This window comes from Aythya marila, assembly GCF_965140915.1.
Source record: "Aythya marila genome assembly, chromosome: 7".
NCBI classification, from domain to species: domain Eukaryota; kingdom Metazoa; phylum Chordata; class Aves; order Anseriformes; family Anatidae; genus Aythya; species Aythya marila.
The window spans coordinates 13,210,015-13,232,416 of record NC_139048.1 but is presented as its reverse complement, the minus strand read 5'-3'; the positions used below and the strand labels follow the sequence as shown (position 1 = coordinate 13,232,416).

Sequence of the window (22,402 nt, the reverse complement as noted above, 5' to 3'; positions counted from 1 at the left end):
ATTTTGCCCTCTTTTAATCGTTCCTTCAGTATATGAGTGTGTTTCATTGCTTTCCTTCGTCTTCTTTCTGAAATCTCGCCTTTGCCACAAGACTGCAGAAGTTGTTTTGAGCCCCCACCTGCCTTGCTGAGTGTTGTCCCTTGGTAATTCTTTATGCATCTGAATGCATCATGTCTCTCCAGTGTTAGATTAGAAACTCTTTGGAGTAGTGCCCAAGCATCTGGTAGCTTGGGGTACTGCTACATGTCTGGTGCTCCCAGATACTAAAATAATACAGGAAATTATTGGTAATGGTTAACTGCATGCTTACCACATGTCCTTCTATGGAGGAACAGTGATGCAAAAATAGCATCTAATTCTGGTATGTGTAAAGAGAAGTCATCAATTTGAAATATGGCTGGTTTGTAAGTATTTGTGTGTATTCCTACCCATGGGTCCTTCTCGTATTTTTGTGATTAATAAATCATAAATCAAATTCCTTTTTTGTCATGTCTCCTCCCTCCCCCAACATTTCCATACCTATTTTAATGGTGGGTCAAAGCAGTGATCTTTTTTCCTAGATGATGCAGAACCTAAAACTTCTTATGCTTTGGCTTTTTCAGTGCTTGAGAAATGTCGTTTGTTGGGGTGGGGAGAAACACGTTGCCACCTACTAAGAAATGAGATGTGGAATTGGGTGACTGACGATTCTTTCAGGAAAACAGTTGGCTCTTACACTGACTGATAACGAAGCTTATCTCTGCACACTTGAGAAGCTGCAGCAGGTCCAGTGACTACTTTTGCTGTGCATTTGCATTGGTAAGAGGCTGTTCCATCACTCCACGTAAACAAAACCACCGTGACTGTCCAACACTTCTGGCGAGATGGGTGTGTACACAGCTGCATTTTGAGTCGATGCCATTCTGGTATGAATTGGGGGTGATGAATGAATGACCACGCAGAGCTCATGCCACACCAGTCTACGGTCGCTTTACCACTGTGAATCTTTATCTGGGTAGGGAGTAAGGCATCTCTGTACAAGAACAGCAGCATGGCTAAAGTGCACTGTGTCTTACACCTGCATTCAAAACCTTCCCCAGTTAGGAGAAATGAAAAAAATGTTAAAAACGTAAAATGAGGCTTCTCTGTGCATTATCTGGGGTAAACTGTGGCAAAAAAAGACTTGCCCTTGTGGGATTTTCTAGCATTTTCTAGTTTATGTTTTTTTTTAGTATATGTGCCAGACTTTGGCTGCTCTGACATGAAAGAAGAGAGAGGATCTGTTCCTCTTGCTCAGCAATTTCAATTAGTGCAATTCGAGCTGTTTGATTTGCCATCCTAGTGGTGGCAGCTAGGACTTGCAGCTTGTAGAGCAAAATCTGAACAGAAGGGATTGATGAGCTAGGAGGATCCAGATCTCAGGGTAGGCCAGCTCCTAGTAACACAGCTGTGATGCCCTCTCTTTCCCTGAAAGACCCAGCATGGGCGTTTGCTCCATGCATGAGCAGTGTCTAGGGGCATGCTGAAGCAGGGTCCAAAGCAGAATTTCCTCACTTGCCTTTTGTTTTAGGCCATTGAGTTCCCTTCTGCTTTGTCCTCACCAGAGTTAGCAGGCTGAACCGTTACGCTTGGCACGACGTTTGCCAAAACCACCAGACAGAGTTCTTCCTCTCTGGGGATCCAGCTGTCTGGAGAGATGGGCCCTTATGCATCTAAACAGCGCTTCAGGCCCCAAATTTCAGCGCCTGACGTCCCTCCTGCCAAGCCATGATCTCATACGTGGAGTCGGGACAGTTGAATGGAAAGGTCCACGTGCTGAGGCTTGGGCGGCTTTCGGTCTCGGTACTCCATGTGCTGGGGCGTTCTCCCATCGGGAGCCACAGGTCACATTCCTCTCCAGCTCTCGCTCTAAAGCAGGGGGCTTTGGTTGCCAAATAAGTCTTTTCAGACAGGAAGGAATGTTTCGTGGAGGGGATTTACCTGTTAGTGGATTAGGCTATCCCAGAGTCAGCGGCCCTGCCAGCTCTGCAAGAACCTGCCCACTGCGGCCTATTTTGAAAGCTGTTTCTCTTGAGGCCCTTGCACCCAGGCTCTGCGTGACCCTGCTGCTAGTTGGCGTTTTGTTCCCGTCCCCTACGGGAAGTATCGAGTAGGTAAGCCACGAGCAAAGCTGGTCTGGGCTGTTGTTTTCAAGGATATCGTTGCTTCTTTTGGATGCGAGAGAGGAGCCTGACTTGAATAAGACTTTACAGCACTCTGTTGATTTTTAAGTTGTCCCAGGACCTCTGAATGACCAACACTCAATTAACTCTGACCTTTCGTGGTTTCAAAATCTGGATCCAAATGCTGAGGTTTGACTCTCTCTGTCTAAAACCCCTGACCGCAGTTCCTATTTTTAAGCAGAGATGGAGGACCGTGATCTTCTGGAACTCATTAGTTTCCCCTCCCTGCCGCTCACCCCGACTTCGTCCCCAATTAACGGAGATGTCGCCGTGTTGGTGCAGTCCCGTTGCTAGTCCTGTTCATGGCTGCAGTGGTACATCAGGGCCACAGCTTGAGGTACCTGAGCTGCATTCAACCCTCGTTGACTTGTGAAGCTGTTTCTAAGCCCATGCTGCCCGGTCTTGGCATTTTCTCCCTCTGCCACGGCTCACCCTTTCTCTTCTGCTCATGTTTTTGTTTTTCTCGAGTGATGTGGCTGACCTCCCATGGGTCGGGGGAGAGCGCAGGCGTTCCTGCAGCTCCTCGCTCAGCTCCCTGACTGCCCAAAGCACTCTTGTTTTTTCCCATGGCAGCCAGGCCACCTGCTGATGTCCAGTTCAGCCTCTCCACCGGCCGGCCGCTCAGCACAAACCCCAGGGGCTTTAGCTCTCCTCGCAAAGTGCTAACTCGATTATTAGACTTTGGCCTAAAGTAAAGGCTCTGGGAGCAGAGCATAGATCACAGTGTTAGTCCACTGAGACATGCGCTTAGCAGCAGGGGTGTGTTTCCTTCGGGTTTCATATTTAGGTTAGAAATGCTTTCTTTTGGGGGCCAAACTGTCATTCTCAGACACTGTAGTCAGTCTTGCTATCAGCCCCATGAAGACTGCATGTCTAAAGGAAGTGACAGAAATAGATGCGTTTGTTTCCAAAACAAAACCCTTTGGTCCAGAGAAAAGATACCTGCCTCTTGGGAAAGACAAGAAGGCTCCCTTCTCTCCTATTTGTCCGAGCTCAAGGTCTCTCATCCTTTGTCTTCAACTTGTTTCCCATCGCTTATCGTTTACTAGAAAAACATTCCAGCCTGTGTGCAACGCTAGACCACCAAAAAAGATGAAGAAGAGATGGATGCACTGCTGCTTCTCTATTTATAGAGAAGAGACGAACCAAAAATGATATGGGAAAATTCAAATCTTTAAATACTCTGGGAGAGATGGATGGAAAAAGGGCTGCTTTCATTGTTCACAGGGTTCGGGAGACTTTCTCACGAACTGCTTGGTGTAACCCACTGGGCAACTCACTTGTATGACATTTCTGTACACAACTCCCTCTTGTTTCTGGAGTAATTTGTCTGCTTCTTGAGGCAAGCGGAGGGGTAGCAGAAGTCGCCCCTCTCAGCAGCTGTACCTTCTTGTCTTAGCGTGCTCTTGCCTTCCTCCTTGGTACTTGCTGTGCTCATCCTCTGGTATAACTCGTACACTGCTGTCAGCACTTCTGATCAGTTCACTTGTACTTGTGTTTTTCTGCTCTTCTTTCTCCCTTAGGTCTGAGCATTTTCATTCAGTCACCAGCCCTTAAACGTTTCAAGATATTGCCTATGTCCTCTGAGAACAGTAGACTGCTCTAAAATGCCTTTTTCTCCTGTCAGATCAGTGAAATCTCTTTCTTAAGTTATTTTCCCACTGTTTGTGCTTTCCTCTGCCATTTTCAGCCTAGCTCCAGAAACACCACCATCTTCTCTCAGCCCCCCTCTGCTCATCAAGTTTCACTAGCCCTCGTGGTTGGAAAACCTGTCTGCTTCCAAGGGGACGAGGAGCTGTACTCAGGTTTGGTTTTAGAAAGGGTGTTTCATAGCATGGCGTTAAAGCAAGAGGTGTGAGGGCAGAGGGTGATGCTGCTTTGAAATTCAGTGAGGAAGTTAAGGCACCATACTGAGGAGAGGAACTGTGCTCTCACCAATGCAGAGAGAGGCAGGGTGGGCAGGAGCTGCCTTTTTGTTCTTGTGTGCTTTTAAATGCCCCGTCCCTGCACGTCTAGAGCAATGTCAACCTCAGCCACACTTTCTGCCATGAGCTGTGTCACGCCGCTCCTTTCGCACTTGAAATCTCCCCTAGCTTTATCTGCAGAGCGTTCCCCTCAGCTCACCTCATCTGTGACAAACAGCCATTTCATAAGGGCCTGAAGACCAGGCCAGCTTGCTGATATTTTTATTTACTGAAACAGCGAATCTAATGAGACATTTCAGTGCCTGAGGCAGTCCTACTGCTTCAGGCCAGATCCTGCCATCATTCCCACCTCCTGCTCCCCTCGTGGACCTGCGCTCTCTCTCTCTTGCCCCCAGTGAGGCTGGGGTGCACAGGCCTCTCTCAACCCCACATAGCTGTGGCTCTTACTGTGGATTACCTTAAAGGACCGGGCAAATTGCTGGGTAGTCTGATGTGCTGGGGCAGGCTGGTGGTTTGAGCACTGAATCAACTGCTACCACAGTGGAAATAACATGAATCCCATTTGCAGTTCCCAGAGTTCCTCCCGTTCCTTCTCTTCTCCCCTCCCTGTATTTTGCTTCTGTTGATAAGTCTCTAAATGCTGCCTTTAAAAAAACCACTGTCGCCAACCACTGATTGCAGCTTCAGCTCTTCCTTAGCAATACAACGGTGTGGGATTCGGCATTCAGGGTCCATCCCAGGGTTGCATCCACTCTTGCTTTCTGCCCAGAGGAACCGTAGGGCACTCTACTCCATAATACACCCATCACGAGTGGTCCCAGGCTTGAGGACTCCTGTGCCAAGGGAATACATGACTGTGGCAACAAAAACCCCAAATACTTTTGATCTTTGAATCAGCAGCTATGCTGATGGTAGGGTAGCTGGGTGCACATGCGCTGAGCCTCTCTGGGAATGGAGCTCTCACCAGCTGTCTTGTCACATTAACTGGACCATCAATCTGTAGGCAAAACAACAGTTTTTGCAGGAGCCTGTTTTAATGCACAGAATTTTTTTTAGAACAGCATTTAGGGGCTTCCAGCCTCCCTGATGTTTGTGTGGGAAAGGTGCTCCCAGCGACACACCGGGATTGAGAGAAGACTTAGTGGTGCTGCTGAGTTCTGCCATTTGACCACTCTATGTGGTGGTTGGTCTCCATATGTGGCAAGTAAACAGATTGCTCTTGCTGATGTCACTGGTAAGAAGATCTTCATTTTGCAGAGAGCTGTAACAGTTTGATTTCAGGCTTTTAAGTCTTGGTATTTTATACGGTAAGGAAGATTGCTTAATATTTGGATGAAACACTTCCAGAAAATAACATGGTCTGGACGTTTTTTTAGCTTGTGTCCAAGGACTATTTCTGACATCTCAGTAAAAGGTATCCTAAAAACAATAAGTCTGTTGTCAGTAGACTGCTTGTCTGTGCAGAGCTCTGCATTCCCACTGAGCATTTTTAGCAGTCCACAAATTGAAAAAGGTTGAAGCCTATTGTTGCAGTCAATTTGGCAAATCATTTCCTTTGAGTTATTACACTGAATAAATATTTTGCTGTTCTGCCAAGAGCTGTTGTTCTGCCAGACATGTCATCATCTACATGAATAATAGATCTGAGCTCCTGATCACTTGTTGTCATGAAAGAACTGGGTGTTTCTTTGAGGCTGGGTGGGTTTGGAGTTCCTTGTCCTAGGATCTAGAACAAGATCTAGTCCTGTTCTGGATCACATTGTGGCAAAGTTCTCTTGTATTATGCAACTGAACCTATTCAAGAGTTGTTAATTTTCAGCCAGCAAGAAGGTTGTGAAGTGGGTAAAGCTTTTATAAGAAGTCTTTGAGATTTCACCGCTTCAATTGTACAATTGAATTTATTCATCCTTGGTCCTGTTTGAATTTCTGGATATTTGATGCAGCCAGAGTAGCACAGTTCAGTGAGGGAGAGAAGACAAGAGCATAATATCAGGAGCTTTTTGATAAGAAGAGAATCCAGTTGCCATGGAGGCAAGCAGGTGAGATGTATGCAGCCTTTGAAGATTGAGAGGAGGCAAATTTTTGTTCCTGAGAATAATAGTACATCTTAATTTCTTGAACTATCTGCCACTTTTTCTACACACCCCTATCACGTGAGGATCTCCACTAAAGCTCTATGAACAGTGCCACTGCGTTTTTCCTCACTCAGACCACTTTCTGAACGTTATTTTTGGTTGCTTTCTTTGGTAGCTTCCATTATGCTTCTCAAAGTTGTGTCACTGGGACACAGGGCTGGGAATGCTGTTATTCCAGTAGATTTATTGTTAAAAAAAAAGAAAAAAAGGTTATTTATTGTCCAGATCATCCAAGGACTATTTTTGTTGGCATTTACTGTGAAACTGCTACAAAGGTACCAGACCTTTGTTGCTGAAAAATAAATTTTATCAAAATCAAGATTCTGTACTCATTGATGAAAGCAGTCAAGCAGAGCTGTTTGGCTAGATGTTAAAATAGGCTTCTGTGACAGTTTTAAGGACTATAGTATAGATACTGTGAATTGAGACTCATGGTGTAGAATAGTGCTTGAACAGAAGTGATGATACGGGATTGGAGAGTTGTTTGCTTAATAAAAATAGGGGAGGGAGTGTATTCTGCATCCATTTTACTAATCCTCTGAGAGCATGGAAAACATATTTACATTTTGTCCTTTAAAATAAAACTCTCTCATATATTTTCACTCGTTTTATTTCCTTCAACTTAAACACTGAAACAGATAAGTCAATTTAACCTTAATATTCTGGTCTAATGCAAAAACATGGTGTTTGGGACACCAAACCGTGGAGGAGAAATTAGGAAGTAAAATTAAAACCATTAAGACTCATGGAAATAAGTCTTATGAAGAATTTTTAGGACCTTCGTGTGACTACCAACGTGTATTTCTTTATATTAAAAGAAGCATTATAGTGTGGAATACTCTCACAGGGGTAGTAGTGGTAGTAGATACTTGAAACGTTTCCACCAAAGCAGTTTTAATTGCTAAGGACCTTATGAAGCTGATGGTCTTTTGTTAACCACAAAACAAGCTTTAGGGCCCAAGAAGACCTCTGGGCCTCTGACTTGTGGTTCCTCTCAGAGATTTTGCTGTAGTGGAGGAGCAAAAAAGATGTGGAATAAATGTCTCTTCAGCGAGCCTCTTGGACTCGTCTCCTGCTTTGTTTATTTTTTGAGTATTTCTTGTGTCAGAGAAGTTCTCAAGGGAATTCACCATTCAGCAATTTGTACTAAGATTATCATAAATCTAAGTGGGTTTTGCTGCTTTGTCTGCTTTATGGCAAAGCTCACTGGAACTCTAATTCATTTTTTTGTCGCGTGTGACTTCCAATTCCACGAACTAATATTAGTTATACAGTGAGGAGACATCTATATATAACCACATCATTTTGTGTGTTTCCATATATACTCATGTTTCTATATATAAGCAACATGCTTTCATAGGAATATTTCAAAATATTTGTCACATTTTGCCGTGTATTTTATGGTGGGAAAGTGTCATCGGAAAAAATGCATTTAGTTCTTGTGGGACAGTAAGGTAAAATAGCTACTTGTGTGAACGGGGTCTTTTTTTAGATGCCGGCGCTACAGAAATAGCCAAGCGATAGCCGTGCCCTGAACTCCAGATGCATTTCCTTTGCGCCGGGCTCTGCTGGCCTGTTTGCCTAACCCTTGTAGGGACAGCAGCGTGCCGGGCACGCATGGACTCCAACGAGGCCTGTGAGGAACCTCAGCAGCACCCGCAGCGCCACGGGTCATGAAGGAATGGTGATCTCTTTCCTGTAGGTGGAAATTTTATCGATATTTTGAAGTTCATTTTTGTTTTGGTTCATTTTTAAGATGTCATGAAACAAACCTTGTGACTGCACCGTGTCAGTCATTTTGTTCCTTATTTTTTCTCCTTACCTGTCCCAGCCTTCCGTAACTCTGGAAGGCATGGATTTTGAAAAGTTGGAAATGCTATGTTTCCGTAAGTTTCGTAAAAATGCGGTGTAGGGATAGGAGAGGAAACTTCTCCTGTTGCTCCCTTTGAGGTAGGATGAGGAGAGCTCAGCCCATGGTGAAGGCTGCATCACCTCTCTTGTAGCTGCCTTTGTGCAGGGACCCGTCCCGGCGAGGCAGAGGACGAAGGAAGGAGCCAGGATATTGCAGGCCCAAGGAGGGGATGCAGGAGGACAGGCAAGAGTATTACAGTGTGGATCTGAAAAGTTAGACCCATGTGTTTCAAAATTAAAAACAAAAAAAATGGCTCTGAATTTTATCTTTTCCATCTCTCATGCCCCAGTACTTGGCTCGTCTTCTGTGAGGCACATAGAGCAACACACATCCGTTCTGCTATTGTTAATATGCTAGATAAATACTGTTGTTTATACTGTAGATTTCAGGGCAAGTCCTTGGAGTATAGTAGACTGGTTTTCTGGTTGGGGTTTATGTTGATGTTTTTGTATGGGCATACCCAGAATGTTTGGATTTACAAGCGGTCATGGAAAATAGCAGTGAAGTGTGCGTATGTATGTTGCGTGACCTAATTGCCCATATCTCCTCTAGCAGAAGTTAGAGCTGCTTTACTTCAGTGTTTATTGGGATGTAGAAGAATTCAGCCTAATCCTAGCTGAAAACAAACAAATCCAAGGCAGAAGTCACGACAACGGGACACCATTGCTCTGAGGCCCTTTCCATGGTCAGAACATTTTAGGGGTGTGGGGATGCTGGTATTGCACGCTCCTGGGTGCTTGTAGCATGGGCACAGAGCTGTGGGCAAAGCTGAATGGGCTGCTTGAGTTTCAATCCCCCCTCTGCCCAAGGAAGCAAGAGAACTGTAAAGCACAAGTCTGTTAACTAATCTGACCTGTGCCAGTGGCTTCAACCGTGGTAAGTGAGGTTGTTTCCCCAGCTAGTGGAGTTGTGCTTTACCGTAGCTCTCATCCGAGCTTTGTAAAAGGAGCTGGGTGCATCAGGTCAATGTTTCCCAGCTGAGACTCTAGCATCATGGACTTAGCTGTAGCTTGTTCTGGAGTAAAATTGTCAAAATAAATGAAGTCCTAGAAATGAGTGATATTAAAGCTAAATGCTTAGTTCGTTTGGGACCAAGTATGTTCAGATTCATTTTGGATGAGAATAAAATAATGATACAGACCTCTGCAGAACACCAAAGAAAAGATGGGATGAGTTGCACTGCCACTTCTCTAGGCTCATCAGGCAGATCATGAAAGAAATACCATCCTGGCAGTATTCCTGTTACGTCACTGAAACATCATCCTGACACAGAAAACAAAATAGGTCATCATATCTCTTCACTTTATGGTAAATATTAGACAAGAAGAATTTGAATGATGCTGTAATGGAGGTGTGAACTGCATGTGATCCCCTGTCATCCACACCCAGCATTTGGAAAGTGGCTGAGCTACCCTGATTTATGTGCCATCTTTGAAGTCATTTTGGCCTGAATTTCAAAATAAAACAATGAGCAGCCTTTCCACTAATTCTTTTTATCATCTTCTTGCTTTCTCAAATGTCATGCTTACTGTCTGTCATTAGGCTAGGAAAACTGTGATAAATATTGTAGCAAAATATTTCAGTAGAATTTGGACACAAATTCACCTGGAACATATCAACGAGTTGCTTAAAAGAGTTGTAAAGTAAATGTACAAAAGACAGCTACTGTTGGTTGCTAATTATAGATCGTAGTCGCTGTTCCAAATTGATTTTCTTCACTATTTAGATACATCCTGTTGAACCTTAATTTTCTGGAATAAAGGAGCTCTTCGTCACAGCAAAACAAGCTGTGGCAGGTTCACAAGTTCACCACCTGCTGCTCTGGACTCCTCTTCTCCTCTTCATTTATCTCCAGCGTCTTGTTGCCCAAGGGACAGGCTACCTCTTCACCTTATCTCCAGTTCTCTCCAGTGGCTGTTGGTCAAGGGGCAAGGCTTTGCTGTCTTACCTGTGAGGTTTTCTTTCTACTCAACCTACCAAAGAGATGTGCAGGCTGGCCCACAAAAATATTAATTACTTCATTGTTCACAAATGCAAACTTTAAAAAATTGCTTTATAAATTCAGTAATTATAAGTATTCAGTGTAATTGCCACAGACTGATCTTTGAGGTCTCTCTTTCCCTGTATCTAAAATCTGACCCGGTAATACCATTTTTGAAACAAATACCATTGCCATATCTGGATGGAAAGATGGTGTATTAGCAGTTCATTTGAAAATCCTCTACCTTGGAACAAAGCCAGTTATTCTACATTTGTTCTTCAAAAATATTAATAATGCATTCAAACGTACCATCAGTATTGTCACTCTTTCAAACAAGGTGGTTTGCTGGAATCTTTCCTTTTCCTGGAGAGAGTGAGTCAGCAGTTGAACCACACATCCTACTTCATTTGGCCACTTTGCATGATAGACTTTTGAAATAACACATCAGCAAGATAAAATCTATTTAATTCTTAGGAAAATTCAAAATCTGTTTCCCCTCCCTCTGTCAATGCCCAGCTCTGAAATGAGGTGCTCTTATTCTGTCTGTTTGCTGTGGTGTCAGGCAGCTTCAGCATGTCTTTGGGTGCTTTAAGTGATTTCTTTTCCCAGTGTCCATAACTGTGGATCTATACAAGCTGCCAATAAAGAGGCGTGGGTCCAGGAGTCAGCAGTGCTCCGCTCCATGCTGTTAGTTTAAATTGCACTGCAGCCAAATAAAGATGCTGTTGGTGGGTTCAGGAGGTTGGGGTTGGAAATGTTCTCTCAGTTGAGGTTCTCTGAGACTCCGAGCCTGTCTTGTAAAGTCTTTAAAAAGCCCCAACAGCCACTTTTCAGCCAGAAGACATTCCACCCATCTCACAGCGTGAGACCTTGTTCTGCCCAGCCCTTCTTGCATCGTTTCATCTCGTGGTATCTGAGCCTGGATCTGACCCAAACAGAAAGCTTGTGGGAGCTTGAGCCTTTGGGTTGCTGGCGTACCCCTCATTTTCTGCTGAAGCAATTTGAAGTCTTTCTTTAATGGCAGTTGCCACAGCACAATATATGGACTCAGGGCATCCTGCGTTACATTTCAGAGAAATAAATGTGCAGCGTCAGAGAGCAGGAGCTCACGTGGCCCTGGTTCTGCACCCGTGCGAAGTCAAGGTCACTGATGCTGGTTGTGTTTACAGGCACATCTATGCCACAGCTTCGCTCCCCCTGAAAGCACAGGCACGGACGTGGTTCTGAGGTTGTGTGAATCCCACTGAGCAAGAGATGCTGTCACCGATTCAGGAAGTTAACGGGGGGGCTTATCGTTAAGCTTCCCCTGGCTGATGCCTCAATGTGAATTAGAAAGCCGTGCACTGAGCTTGAAAAATCTGACAGTGCCATCGACCGACCGGTTGGGGTTTCAAGCTGCTGGAATTGCAAACTGTATGTGGTATAAATGGCCTGAAGTAAAACAGGTCATTAAAATGGAATATTAATGATTAAGTTGTTGGGAACCCAAGAACCTGTTTTAATTTATGTCCTAAATAGTGAGCTAAAAGTAAACCACAGAAGCTGATGATGGTAATAAATATATATAAATATATCCAGCCTCCGGTTCCTATGATGACCCACAGTCCCAAGATGCTGCTCTTCCTTTTCAGCTCGTACGCTTTGCTCTCAGCACTGTTTGGGTCCTTATGTAAGCACGCTGGCCTCAGCTAACCTCCTCCTAATGTCCAAGCATGTTTCTGTTGTGCCTTCTAGTACTTTACCTTTGCAGGATTTAAAATCCCATGGTGTAGATGCCAAAATCCCAAATTAAGCTCTGTTTGTTCTAGGAATCGAGGGAGGCAGGATTAGAGGGAGGATTTTTGTACTAGGATTTTTGGCCGGGATGATACAGAGCAAGCTATTGTTTCTGTTGGTGTCATGTTTTGCTTACCTGAACATTCGAGTTCATCGCCGCTCTGGGCCAACTTCTATTTTTGTTGCACATAAAACATCTCTTGACATTCTTGTTTTTCTTCCATGGATTAAAGGTTGGGTAGCGGAAGCAGCCTGTTGGACAGGTTGGAGTGATGGAGGACACTAACAAGGTGACAATTTCTCTCCTTCACCCTCGCCAAGGGTGATCCCAGGGCTCAACACGTTATCCCCCCTCAGGTAGGGAGTAGTGGGAAGGCAGGGTGGGCTCGTAGCCACAACACAAAGCTCCAGAAGGAGACACTGAACAGGCCACAGCAGACACCAGTCGTTGCTGTGGAGTCCCAGCCTGAAGTATCCATCTCCCAGAGATCTGCCCAGACCCAGCAGCAGGCCAGCACCCTGGCCCCACCGCTGTCGGAGTCCAGGACCTCTCCTCTCCACCTGCTCTCTGCTGGACTCTGTTCTCAGGAGGACCCGCAGCTCGGCATGGAGCAAACCCAAGGTTTTGCGCTCCCTCTGCTGGCTGCATTTTTGCTGGCTGGTGCCTGCTCTTCAGCCCTGAAGGAATGCTGAAATCGGTGGGGACAATCTTGAACGAACAGGGAAGTAATAAAATTAGCACGGATCTTTTCCATGTGTCCTTGAACACTAAGAAAAATCCTTGTTCACCATGCTGTGAAGATGCCAGTCAGTAAAGAGATGCATTTCTTACGCTTCTTTCCAGAAGGTCATTACTTGCCTTGGGAAGTGGAAGCACGGGGGCAATCACATCAGTGTGTCACACTTCAGTATCTTCTGAATCTATTGTGGAAGACTTGAACCATGACCAAGGATGACTTAAGTGTTCTATTTGCTTTCCTTACGTTTTATCTGCGTATTTTTTTCTTCTGGGTTAGCCCAAATAGAGATAGATAGGTCTCTCTTCAGACTCAATATTTTCCCTTCTCAGTGTTGCCACCTCTTTTCTCAACGTTGTTTGCTGCACTCCCTTGACTTGTTTTTTAAACTTCCAGCCTGGCTCTCTTCTCAGCCCACCTGTGTCCCGATCCACCGCCTCTGGTAAGAACCTCAGAAGGATGTCAAAAAGGCTTTGTTTTGAGAGAGTTTCCTCTCTCAACCCTGATGTTTTCAATCTCTTCCTCTCCCACTTAACGTCTAATAGATACTTCTGTAGGACATCAGCCTCCAGTATTAGGAGGCAACTTGTATTTGTCCATTTACCATACCGAAATCAGGTGTTACTGCTAATCCTAGCCATATTCAGCCTAAATTCCCTGCTGGATAAGGACTGCATGACTGGGAAGCACTGGCATGCTGTCCTTGACCAGGGGATCAGTGCTCATGTTCAGGGTGCTTGAAACTATTCCTCTTCACTCTTTAGTTTCAGTCTTGCTGCCTGCCTGCACCTGGTAATAGTTTCCCCTAAATGTCCTCACTTCTCTAGATTCTTCCCTAAGATTTCCACGTCGATAGCAGAGCTCTGAGTTTAAATGACCTTTCTTCTTGCTCTCAAGTTATTTCTGGTTGCCTGCTGATTTCTTTTACTCATGGACCTGTGGTTAGTAGGTGACTGCTTCTAATCCAAGTTTATTGCCTGGTGCATTTGAGTTGCATTTACAGCTGCAACAGGTAACAACTTTTTAGAGCTGTGCTTTTCCTGTAAAAGCTGCCAAGTAAATCAAGTTGGGCAGTGCACTTCTCACCGAGGGCTGACCAAAACAAATGGCAGGGTAGGCAGCAGCCTTTGAGTTAGAGAGCATATACTGGGTGATAGGCTGCTAGAGATGGAAAATGTTAGCTCATCTCCTCTTCCATCTGCCACGGGGCAGCGAATTACCGAGTCCTTTCTAGGAGCATTGTCCAGTCTCATTTTCAGAGTTGCAAGTAACTGAGCTGCTGCCGTTTCCCTTGGGAAAGTATTCTTTACAAATACAATTCACTGTCAGGAAGTCATTCTGAAACTCTCCTTAATTTTTCCTTTTTTTTTTTGCTGTCCTCCCACTAAAACGGGCATTCAGGCTTTTAACACAAAGAATCCATTTAAAGTGCTACTTTTTGATTTTCCTGTGAAGGCTTCTGCGGTTTCTAGTTAATGTTTGTGTGAGACTGTAAGCTTTCCAGTTTAAAGGCGAAGAATCACCATATTCCCTGTGGTACCGCTAGTACTTTCACTCGTTTCCTGGAGGGTCTGGATGAGTTTCATGCGGCTACATTAAATGAACGTTAGTTATTGGCTTCCCTTCCCAAATGTATATTAAAAAAATGTGTTTTGTTGCTGAAAAAGGCTGGATCTAAAAAGTCCATTTTAAATGTAGATCATATTTGTGCAGAAGTTTTGTTTTTCTCCTGATTCGGCGTTGTGAACCTAAAGACAATGTGCACCAGGACGTAACAGAGGAGGGGGGGAAAGCAGCAATCCTGTTTCCCCGTTGAAAATAATCAAAGTGCAAAAGCAAACAGCATGAATGCAAATTTCAGCTAATAGAAAAGAGATTTAATGCCCTTGAACTGTGCTGCAGAAAAGAGATTTAGGAGAACACTTGTTATTTGGGTATAATTGCTTGCAAGCCAACGCTATTCTAGAGGGAGTTGTTTTTAATGGTTAAATTATACAACACATTTTAAAATTGATTGTTTTGCATAATGCGTTGTTGAACCTGTGAATCTCACCGACAGACCACATTGTTTACCTTTGTTGAAATCAGTTGAAAGCAAGACAGTCGCATGAGAATAAGCTGTGAGGTGTTTTAGCAGCACAGATTGTTAGTTAGCAAATTCAAGGGCAACTAAACACCTCCTGGCATTTTTTTTTTCTCCGTGTAATTGCAGCTGTATTACACAGGTTACAGCTTAACGTTCCAGAGGACTCGCCAACAGCAAATGGACTCAGATTACTGCTTTTAACACAAATTTACCAGTCCGATTTTAGCTTTACTACAACAGGACTTGCAGGGATCTTCTGTTTTATAAAGACCTACCATAGGTTGGAGAGATCACTCTTTCAATTTAAAGCTGTGGCAGCAGTATTACATTTCTGCAGCATAGTCTGGCTAGTAGCATCGTTTTGGTATTACTTGTATCACAAACAAGACCATATCGTATCATTCCAGATCAGTACAGCGTATTTGCTGTCTTTACATCTCACCCTTATGCATGGAAAATTTTGCGTCATTTGGGTTCCTAAGCAGAAATACAGGAATTAAAAGTCAGAAATGAATCGAGCTGAGATTTCAATTATGCCTAGCTTCAATGTCTCTTAGGATCACAGGATAATTTAGGAAAGGTCTTTTGGACGTCATCGGGTACAATCTCCTGTTCAGAGCAGGCCATTTTTGAAGTTGGGTCAGGTCACTGAGTTTTGAATGCCTCCGAAGACAGAGATCTCACAGTGCCTCTGGGCCTCTGACCATCCTCATAGGGAACAAGAAGAGTTTGCATTTTTGCAACATGTCCATTATCTCTTTTCCCATTGGTATCAAGATCCAAGAATAATCTAGTTTTGTCCTTTCTATAGCGTACCGTGAAGCATGTGAAGACTTCTAAGATCTCCCTTTTAGCCTTCTCTTTGCAAGATGAAACCAGCGCAGCTCTCCTTGCCCTTCTTGTGCACTGTGTGTGCCCCAGCCCCTGACCACCTCAGTGTCCATCCACTGGACTTGCTTCCATTTGCCAGTGTCTTTCCAGCACTGGAAAATACCAAACTAGATCCAGTAATCCAGGTATGGTCTCACAAGTGCCAAAAGAAAGGAATAATCTCTTCCCTTGACCTGCTAGCCAGAAGTGTGCTTCCACAGGCATTATGCATTGGGCTTTGGTTGGCACAAGGGTGCACTTCTGACTTCTGTAGCTTATCTACGACACCACTGAGTCCTTTTCTGCAGACCCATCCAGTCAGTTTCCAGTGCCACTTAAGACTTATTTTGTCCTAGGCTCATGACTTTGCATTTGCATGTGTTAAACTTCAGAGGTTTCCTGTCAGCCCATTTCTTCAGCTTGGGTGTCCGTGGGGAAGTGGTACAGCTCTATTCATCTGCCAGAACATGAACGATATTCTTAAGGTCCTTTCTCTAAACATACAAGTACCTCAGCATCACAGAATCTTGTTTTTTCTTTTTTCTTTTTTTTTTTTTTTCCTTTTTTTTTTTTTCCATTTCTCTTTTCAAGGAATGGTCAAGCTATTGTGAGAGGATCATTTTTTCAAGCATTTCTTCCCATGGTGGTCTGTGTGGCCAGTCAATTGCATAGACTCTCTTGAGCTCATGCTAGGTTCACTGACCCATGCAGTTTCTACTAAGCATCTTCATGCTTCTTGATTAGCTTAATAAATGAATCAGAATTTGTGGTAAAGAGCAAAATCCAAGTTGAGGGGCAAGATTTTGAGTAACAGGATGAGAATGAGTCTGGTTTTAACAAAACTCCTTGGTGTTGTAGTTATCCATGAAGATAACTGAGAGACGAGCATTTGTCACAAGTTATATCTGGTGCTGTGCTCCATACGCTGTTGCTCCCATTGCAGCCACAGTAAGTGGGGGAAGCTGAGGCTGAAGCAAATGCTGCTTGCCTGTAGCCACAGAGGAGTTCTGGGTCAGAGCATTTCCTGCAGTTGCCTCCTCGTGCTGCTTGGTACACGTCACTCAGGTCAGTTCTGCCTTTTTCATCGGAGCTGGCAGTGCTGCACAGCTGCCTGCCTGCTGACTCCCACTGGATCAACACTTAAAATGAGTGCTTAAAGAAAGATTAATGTCACAGATACAGTGTGATTAGAGACGGTGGCCAGAAAATCAGTGAGGTATAGAAAATAATTGTTTATTTTCCATGCACGCTTGCTCTCTCTGTTTAATATGTTCTGTACTTAAAGCCCTATTAATAATATAGACAGTCCAGGTTTCCTTACCTGGGTGTATGCTTTGCTCAGCTCCGTGTTGGATATGTATCAGTAGTCCTTAGCAGTGGAAAATAGAGCTGAAACCTTGCTTTTTCAATTGAATAAAATGGTATGACAAATACCAGTGGCCTAATAAAGTCTTTGAATAAAGCTGTAGCCAATTTCTATTTAAAATACTCAGAGGAGTCATTATTTTACTTACAGACCACTTTTAAAGTTGGGCACATGCTGAGTTGTGCTTTTAAAATGATTTTTAAAGAAGCCTTTGCTCTCCTTTGGCTTTTTCTTTAGCCTTTTCCATCTCGATTGTTCCCATACTTGCAGGGTATTTTGCAGTCAGCCACACAGCAGCCTGAAGCCAGCCTGACACTGAGAGCAGCCAGTATGGAACGCATCTTCCTGCCACCTCTGTCACCAGCACCAGCTTATTCTGCTCTCTGATTATTTCTGGCAAATATCTGGATCAAAATTAACTTACAGAGACCCAAGAAATGTAGTTTTCAGATTTGGCCTGCTTCATCAAGTGACTGCAGGAGTACTGAAGCAAATGCAGAGAGAGATTGAGAACAAAAGGCAGCCCAGTTAGGTTGGTTGAAATTCATCTGACCCCAGCAAAGTGATGAATTCTTGAAAGTCAGGAAGAGGAAAACTTGATAGGCAGGAGGGAAAAAAGGTTAGCATCAGTCTGCATTTGGATAAGGTATGTGTTTTTGACAGATAAGCCCTGCACCATGTAATTTTAGTAGTGAGGATCAAGGTGAAGATCAATGCTGCACACCAAAGATTTCATTGACATCTGAAACTATTAAAAGTTTCAGTCATAGAATCACAGAATGGTTTGGCTTGGAAGGGACCTTAAAGATCCTCTAATTCTGACCCTCCTGCCTTGGGCAGGGATACTATCCACTAGACCAGGTTGCATACTTTGGGTGATAAATCAAAACCATAAAAATCACAGATTATGGCAGAGCCAGAAAAAAACATTCCTAGCCTTTTTCATTTCAGTACCTTCCCTGTCCTGTTGCTGTAGATTTGCCCCATTGCTTGTGGATTTGTCCAGGACCCCACTATTAGTAAGACTTCTTTTCAAAATGTAAAATTTTACCAGCTACATTCAGCTTTATCCCAGGAAGTACAGAAGTGGAAGAAAAGGCTGTAATTTGGTGATTTCGATCAAAGCTGAAACACTGAGTTAATAGCGTTGTTTTGTTCGAGGAAGGCTTCTTTTTTATTTTATCCACTCAAATGGATTTGAGCACTCTTACCGCTCACTGATGGAGAATGGTAAACAGCACCTGAATGAGCGGGTGCAAATGAGCTGTTCTGCTCTGTGATGGATATAATTCTGGAAGGAGTTGTGTCTTTTGGCTTGAAAGCAAATGTACTGATACCTGAGCAGGCACTGGGAAACAAATTACAATCTGTTTTGTCCGTGTTGGCATTTCTGTTCCACACTTCCTGAACATCGTGAGATTGAACAGATATAATTGGAGTAATACATTACAGGGGAAGAGCAAGGATAATAATACGTAAATCTTTCATCCTTTTATGAAGTCACTTTTATTTAATGCTGTTCATTGAGCAGCAAAAAGAGCTGGAAGTCTTACAAGGAATGCAAAGAAATAAAACTGGCACAGCGAAAGCCTTTCAGTACAATACGATTGTTGATCCTTTAAAATCACAAATCATCTTTCTATTAATTCACTGTAGAATAAGGTCTCTTCAAGATAAGACTCAGCAGTGCTGTGGAGTTGGTATTTAAAGTATGTCCATCTGCATCTAAACGAGTAGCTCCAAGACAATCAGATTATGCAGTAGTTACTTTGGTGAGAATATCGCCTAAGTGGAATGGAAACTTCATTTTGAGTCTAATATTAGACCCTGCTTTGGAAAATTCCTTTTAAATGATCACAAGCTGGGAATAGCAAAAGAATTTAACTTTCGACAGACAGCATTCACCAAGAATTTGTTTTTAACTGCTTATGTTTGGTCCCTGGGAAAGCAGATGTGAAAAACTTACCAAAGTGAATTGACTTGACCTGATGCAATGTTTATATCAGTAGTTGATAAGTTTTCCTCCCTCGTCTAATTTGTTCAGGATATTTTCATTCTTCAAGCATGAGTAAGTCCGGCTTGGAATAGTTCGAATGCTTGTTAGTCTAATAATCTGAAGCTTAAAACATGCAGACATTATTGCCTATAAAGGGGTCTGAGCAAAGTTGAACTATTTTGGTTGTCTTCCCCAGATGGGGATAACTATCAGTTTTGAGATCAGCAAAGAAGAACGTGAGACAACGTTGCTTACCTCTCAACAGCTCACAAAGCACCTTGAGATCTGCGTGTTTGTGCTTCAAAATGCTGTGTGCGTTTGGAGAACCCTTTGAATGCAGAGATCTAGGTGTCTTTTTGGGCACCTTTACAAAGGACCGACTTTGGGTGGCAGCTAGGGATACTGGCAACCCCGGTGTCAAAGCAAATTCGAAGGGTGATTGATTATTCGAAGGGTACTTGCTTATTCCTGTGGTAGAAAGGACTTTAGGAGTTAGGAAATGCACAGTGAATGATGCACAGCTTAGGGATCTTTAGAGCCACCAGTATATCTTAGCTTAGCTTTTCTCTTTGTTAATCAGACACTGCTGCTTTGGATATTTTAATTAATGCATTCATTCCTAAACAAGTCCCCTTCTGCCTGGAGCATGTCTAAATAAATTCTTTTTTGCAGGAGGAAGGATGAAAACATGAATTTATGGCTTGAGCTCCTCTCCCCAGCTTAACCCTGTTCACATGCTTCTGTGATGTGGCCATTGTTGCTGCTGTTTGTAGGCTTCAGGAGCATCCATGGGAGCTCCCTGCAAAGGAGGACTCCAACCAGACCTTCCTCTGCCAGTGCAGGACACAAGAAGTGAAAAAGCCATCAACAAACAACAAAACAGTATAATGAATGCAAAGCCAGGGCGATGGTTTCACTGGGGAAAGAAATTAGGAAGAGAACACTGATATTTTTGACTGTTCTTTAGTGTGCTAGTTGGATTTATGTGATCCTGGAATATATTTCTTAGAGGGAAATCAGGTTGTGATATTAAGTGTCTCTTAAATTTTGTAGCTTTTTTATGAGGTGCGACACCAGCCTTTCTGTCTTTTTATTTATACCTGTTGTATATAATTCTGCTGTAATTTCTGGTCTTTCAGGAATTTCTAAATGTCTAAATTGCTGATCTGTCTCCTTGCAGGCAAGTCTCACCTGGCCATAGTACAAAGAGTAAACAATGAAGGAGAAGGGGATCCTTTTTATGAAGTCCTGGGAATTGTCACTTTAGAAGATGTGATTGAAGAGATCATCAAATCTGAGATTCTGGATGAAACAGACCTATACAGTGAGTAGAAATATTTATACTTTTTTTTTTTTTTTTTTTTCCCAGAGGAGAGGGAAGACTCTATCCAGCAGCAGCTGTGTCTTATAACTTTGTTGATGAGATACAAAATGTTGTAGAGACCTAAGTTGCTGATTTAAAAGATCAGTGGACAAATAACCTGCAAATCCCTTAGATAGTCAAAGTGATTTTTGTTTTCACAGCATGGGCACCTCACCCCTTTAAGCTGTATTAATTCAGAAATAGGACAGCTTTCTTTATTTGATCATTCCCTCTAGAAGACTTAGATGTACAACATCCTGGTCTCTCCTGTTAGCTGTTCTCCACCACAGTGGCCTAGTTTAAAGCTCTTTGTTCCAGCACTCATGACCTCCCACATTTTCCCCTAGCCTTTCGCCACCTCAAGGGCCCGTAGTCTATGTACTCACTGCATTTTAGAAAGAAAGCAGGCAGATAACCATACCTCAGGGAAGAGGAATGGAGACTCTTTAGAGTCAGTCTCTGTCACTTCATTCAGAGAGATCCTAAGAATGGAAAAGCTTCTTCAGGACTAAAAATCAGCAAGTCCTAAATGACTCTGTTTTATTTTTATTTTTATTGCACAGTGCAGCTCCTTCCTTCCTTAGTGTTAACATAAATTAAGGCAAATGATCGAGTGTTACCTGGGACCTTTTTTTCCCCTCACTTCAGTTTTTCTGGTCCTTGACCAGTTACCTAAACTGTCTTTGCTTCTGTTCCCATCTGCACAATCTGGCCTGTGCACATGGAACTTCCTTTCTGTCATTCTTCATCTGTCTTATCTGTACTTCGATCGCTTGCTGGCAGATGCTATTTTTTACTTTGTGTTCAAGTGTAGCAGAAGGATGTCTCTAGATTCTATTGTGACAGAAATAATAGGAATGGTCATTTTAAATATCTTTCACACTGTTTAGCTGACCTTTGCTTTCTTTTTCTTTTCTCCTGAAAGGGATCTGAATGTTTCTACAGCATCTTTTTCAGGCCAAAGCAGGCAGTCTTCTATCTTCCTTCCAAGCCAAAAGCCAAATGAGCACTTTGCTCTGTAGGATAGACCTACTTCTGCTTTTCCTAATAGATTGGTTTTGCCTGAACTACTTTCCATAGCTGGTCAGTATTTTACCAGAATTTATGTGCCCAAAGGTTCATGTAAATCACAGTTTTGTTTTACACTGCACTAAATGGTCTAATTACTATGCAAATCACAGAAGTGCAGTTAGTATTGATCTTCTTCATACTGCCACAACTTAACTGCTGGGCTAATCAGTTACAACATAATGCTTTTACAGGGTGAATTCAGACTTTCTTTTGTAATCTAAAATAGTGGCGTGGTTTCTTTTTCTTGTTTGTTAAGAGGAACTGTATAGATCATGCTGCGTTGTTCCCTGGGAACAGAAAAAAGCATTGACCATTAAAAGCATGTTGGAGGGCAAGGAAATGATAATTTAATTTTACTATCTGAAGACTTCCTAGATGAACAAAATAGAGCTGGTTCATTGGAAACTGTCCTTCCTGGGAAGGTTTTAGTATAGAAAATCCCTAGTTCAGATTAGGAGGGAAGCTTAACTTCCTAGGCTTCCTGGAGGATGCAGGAAATTTTGAGGGGTGGCTCCTGCTGTGTACCATTAAGATGACCTTCTGATTCCAGTATGAAGCACTGGAATTCATTCCGTTGTTTAGATCAAAGGAAACTGGAATGGTAAGGGAGAGAACAGAAATGCAGAGAAGCTAGGAGAAAATGTGATAGGTTTTGGATTCGAGCAGATTGGTATGCTGTAACCACTTCCAATTGGTGTAGTGATTGGAACATGCTTTTGGCTTGCTGAAGGTAGCTTATTGCCCATGATATGTTAAGGTAGCTTCTTTTTGATTTTGATATCAGTGTGTCAGTGCTAGTAACCCCCTCCAGTATCTGAGGTCTGGTGCTGTTCATTATAAGGCCAGCTTGCTCAGAACTTAAAGCCTTAGGATTTGCTCTATGCTAAGAAATAAGGTTTACTTAAAAGCAGACCTTATGACAAAATTTGGCAGTGTTATGCCTTTGTTCTGAAGTTTTAAACCTGTTTTGTTGTGCTTTGATG

At 43.1% G+C, this 22,402-nt stretch overlaps 1 protein-coding gene across 3 annotated transcripts in view; it reads left to right on the top strand.

Annotated features, from left to right (window-relative positions):
- The window catches only part of CNNM2 (cyclin and CBS domain divalent metal cation transport mediator 2), a 114,778-nt gene that overhangs the window by 68,350 nt on the left and 24,026 nt on the right, over positions 1–22,402 (top strand). For all 3 annotated transcript variants that reach the window (XM_082764841.1, XM_082764842.1, XM_082764843.1), the window contains exon 2: positions 20,166–20,309. In XM_082764841.1, the coding sequence (XP_082620967.1) occupies positions 20,166–20,309 (144 nt within the window). The remainder of the gene's footprint in view (positions 1–20,165; positions 20,310–22,402) is intronic.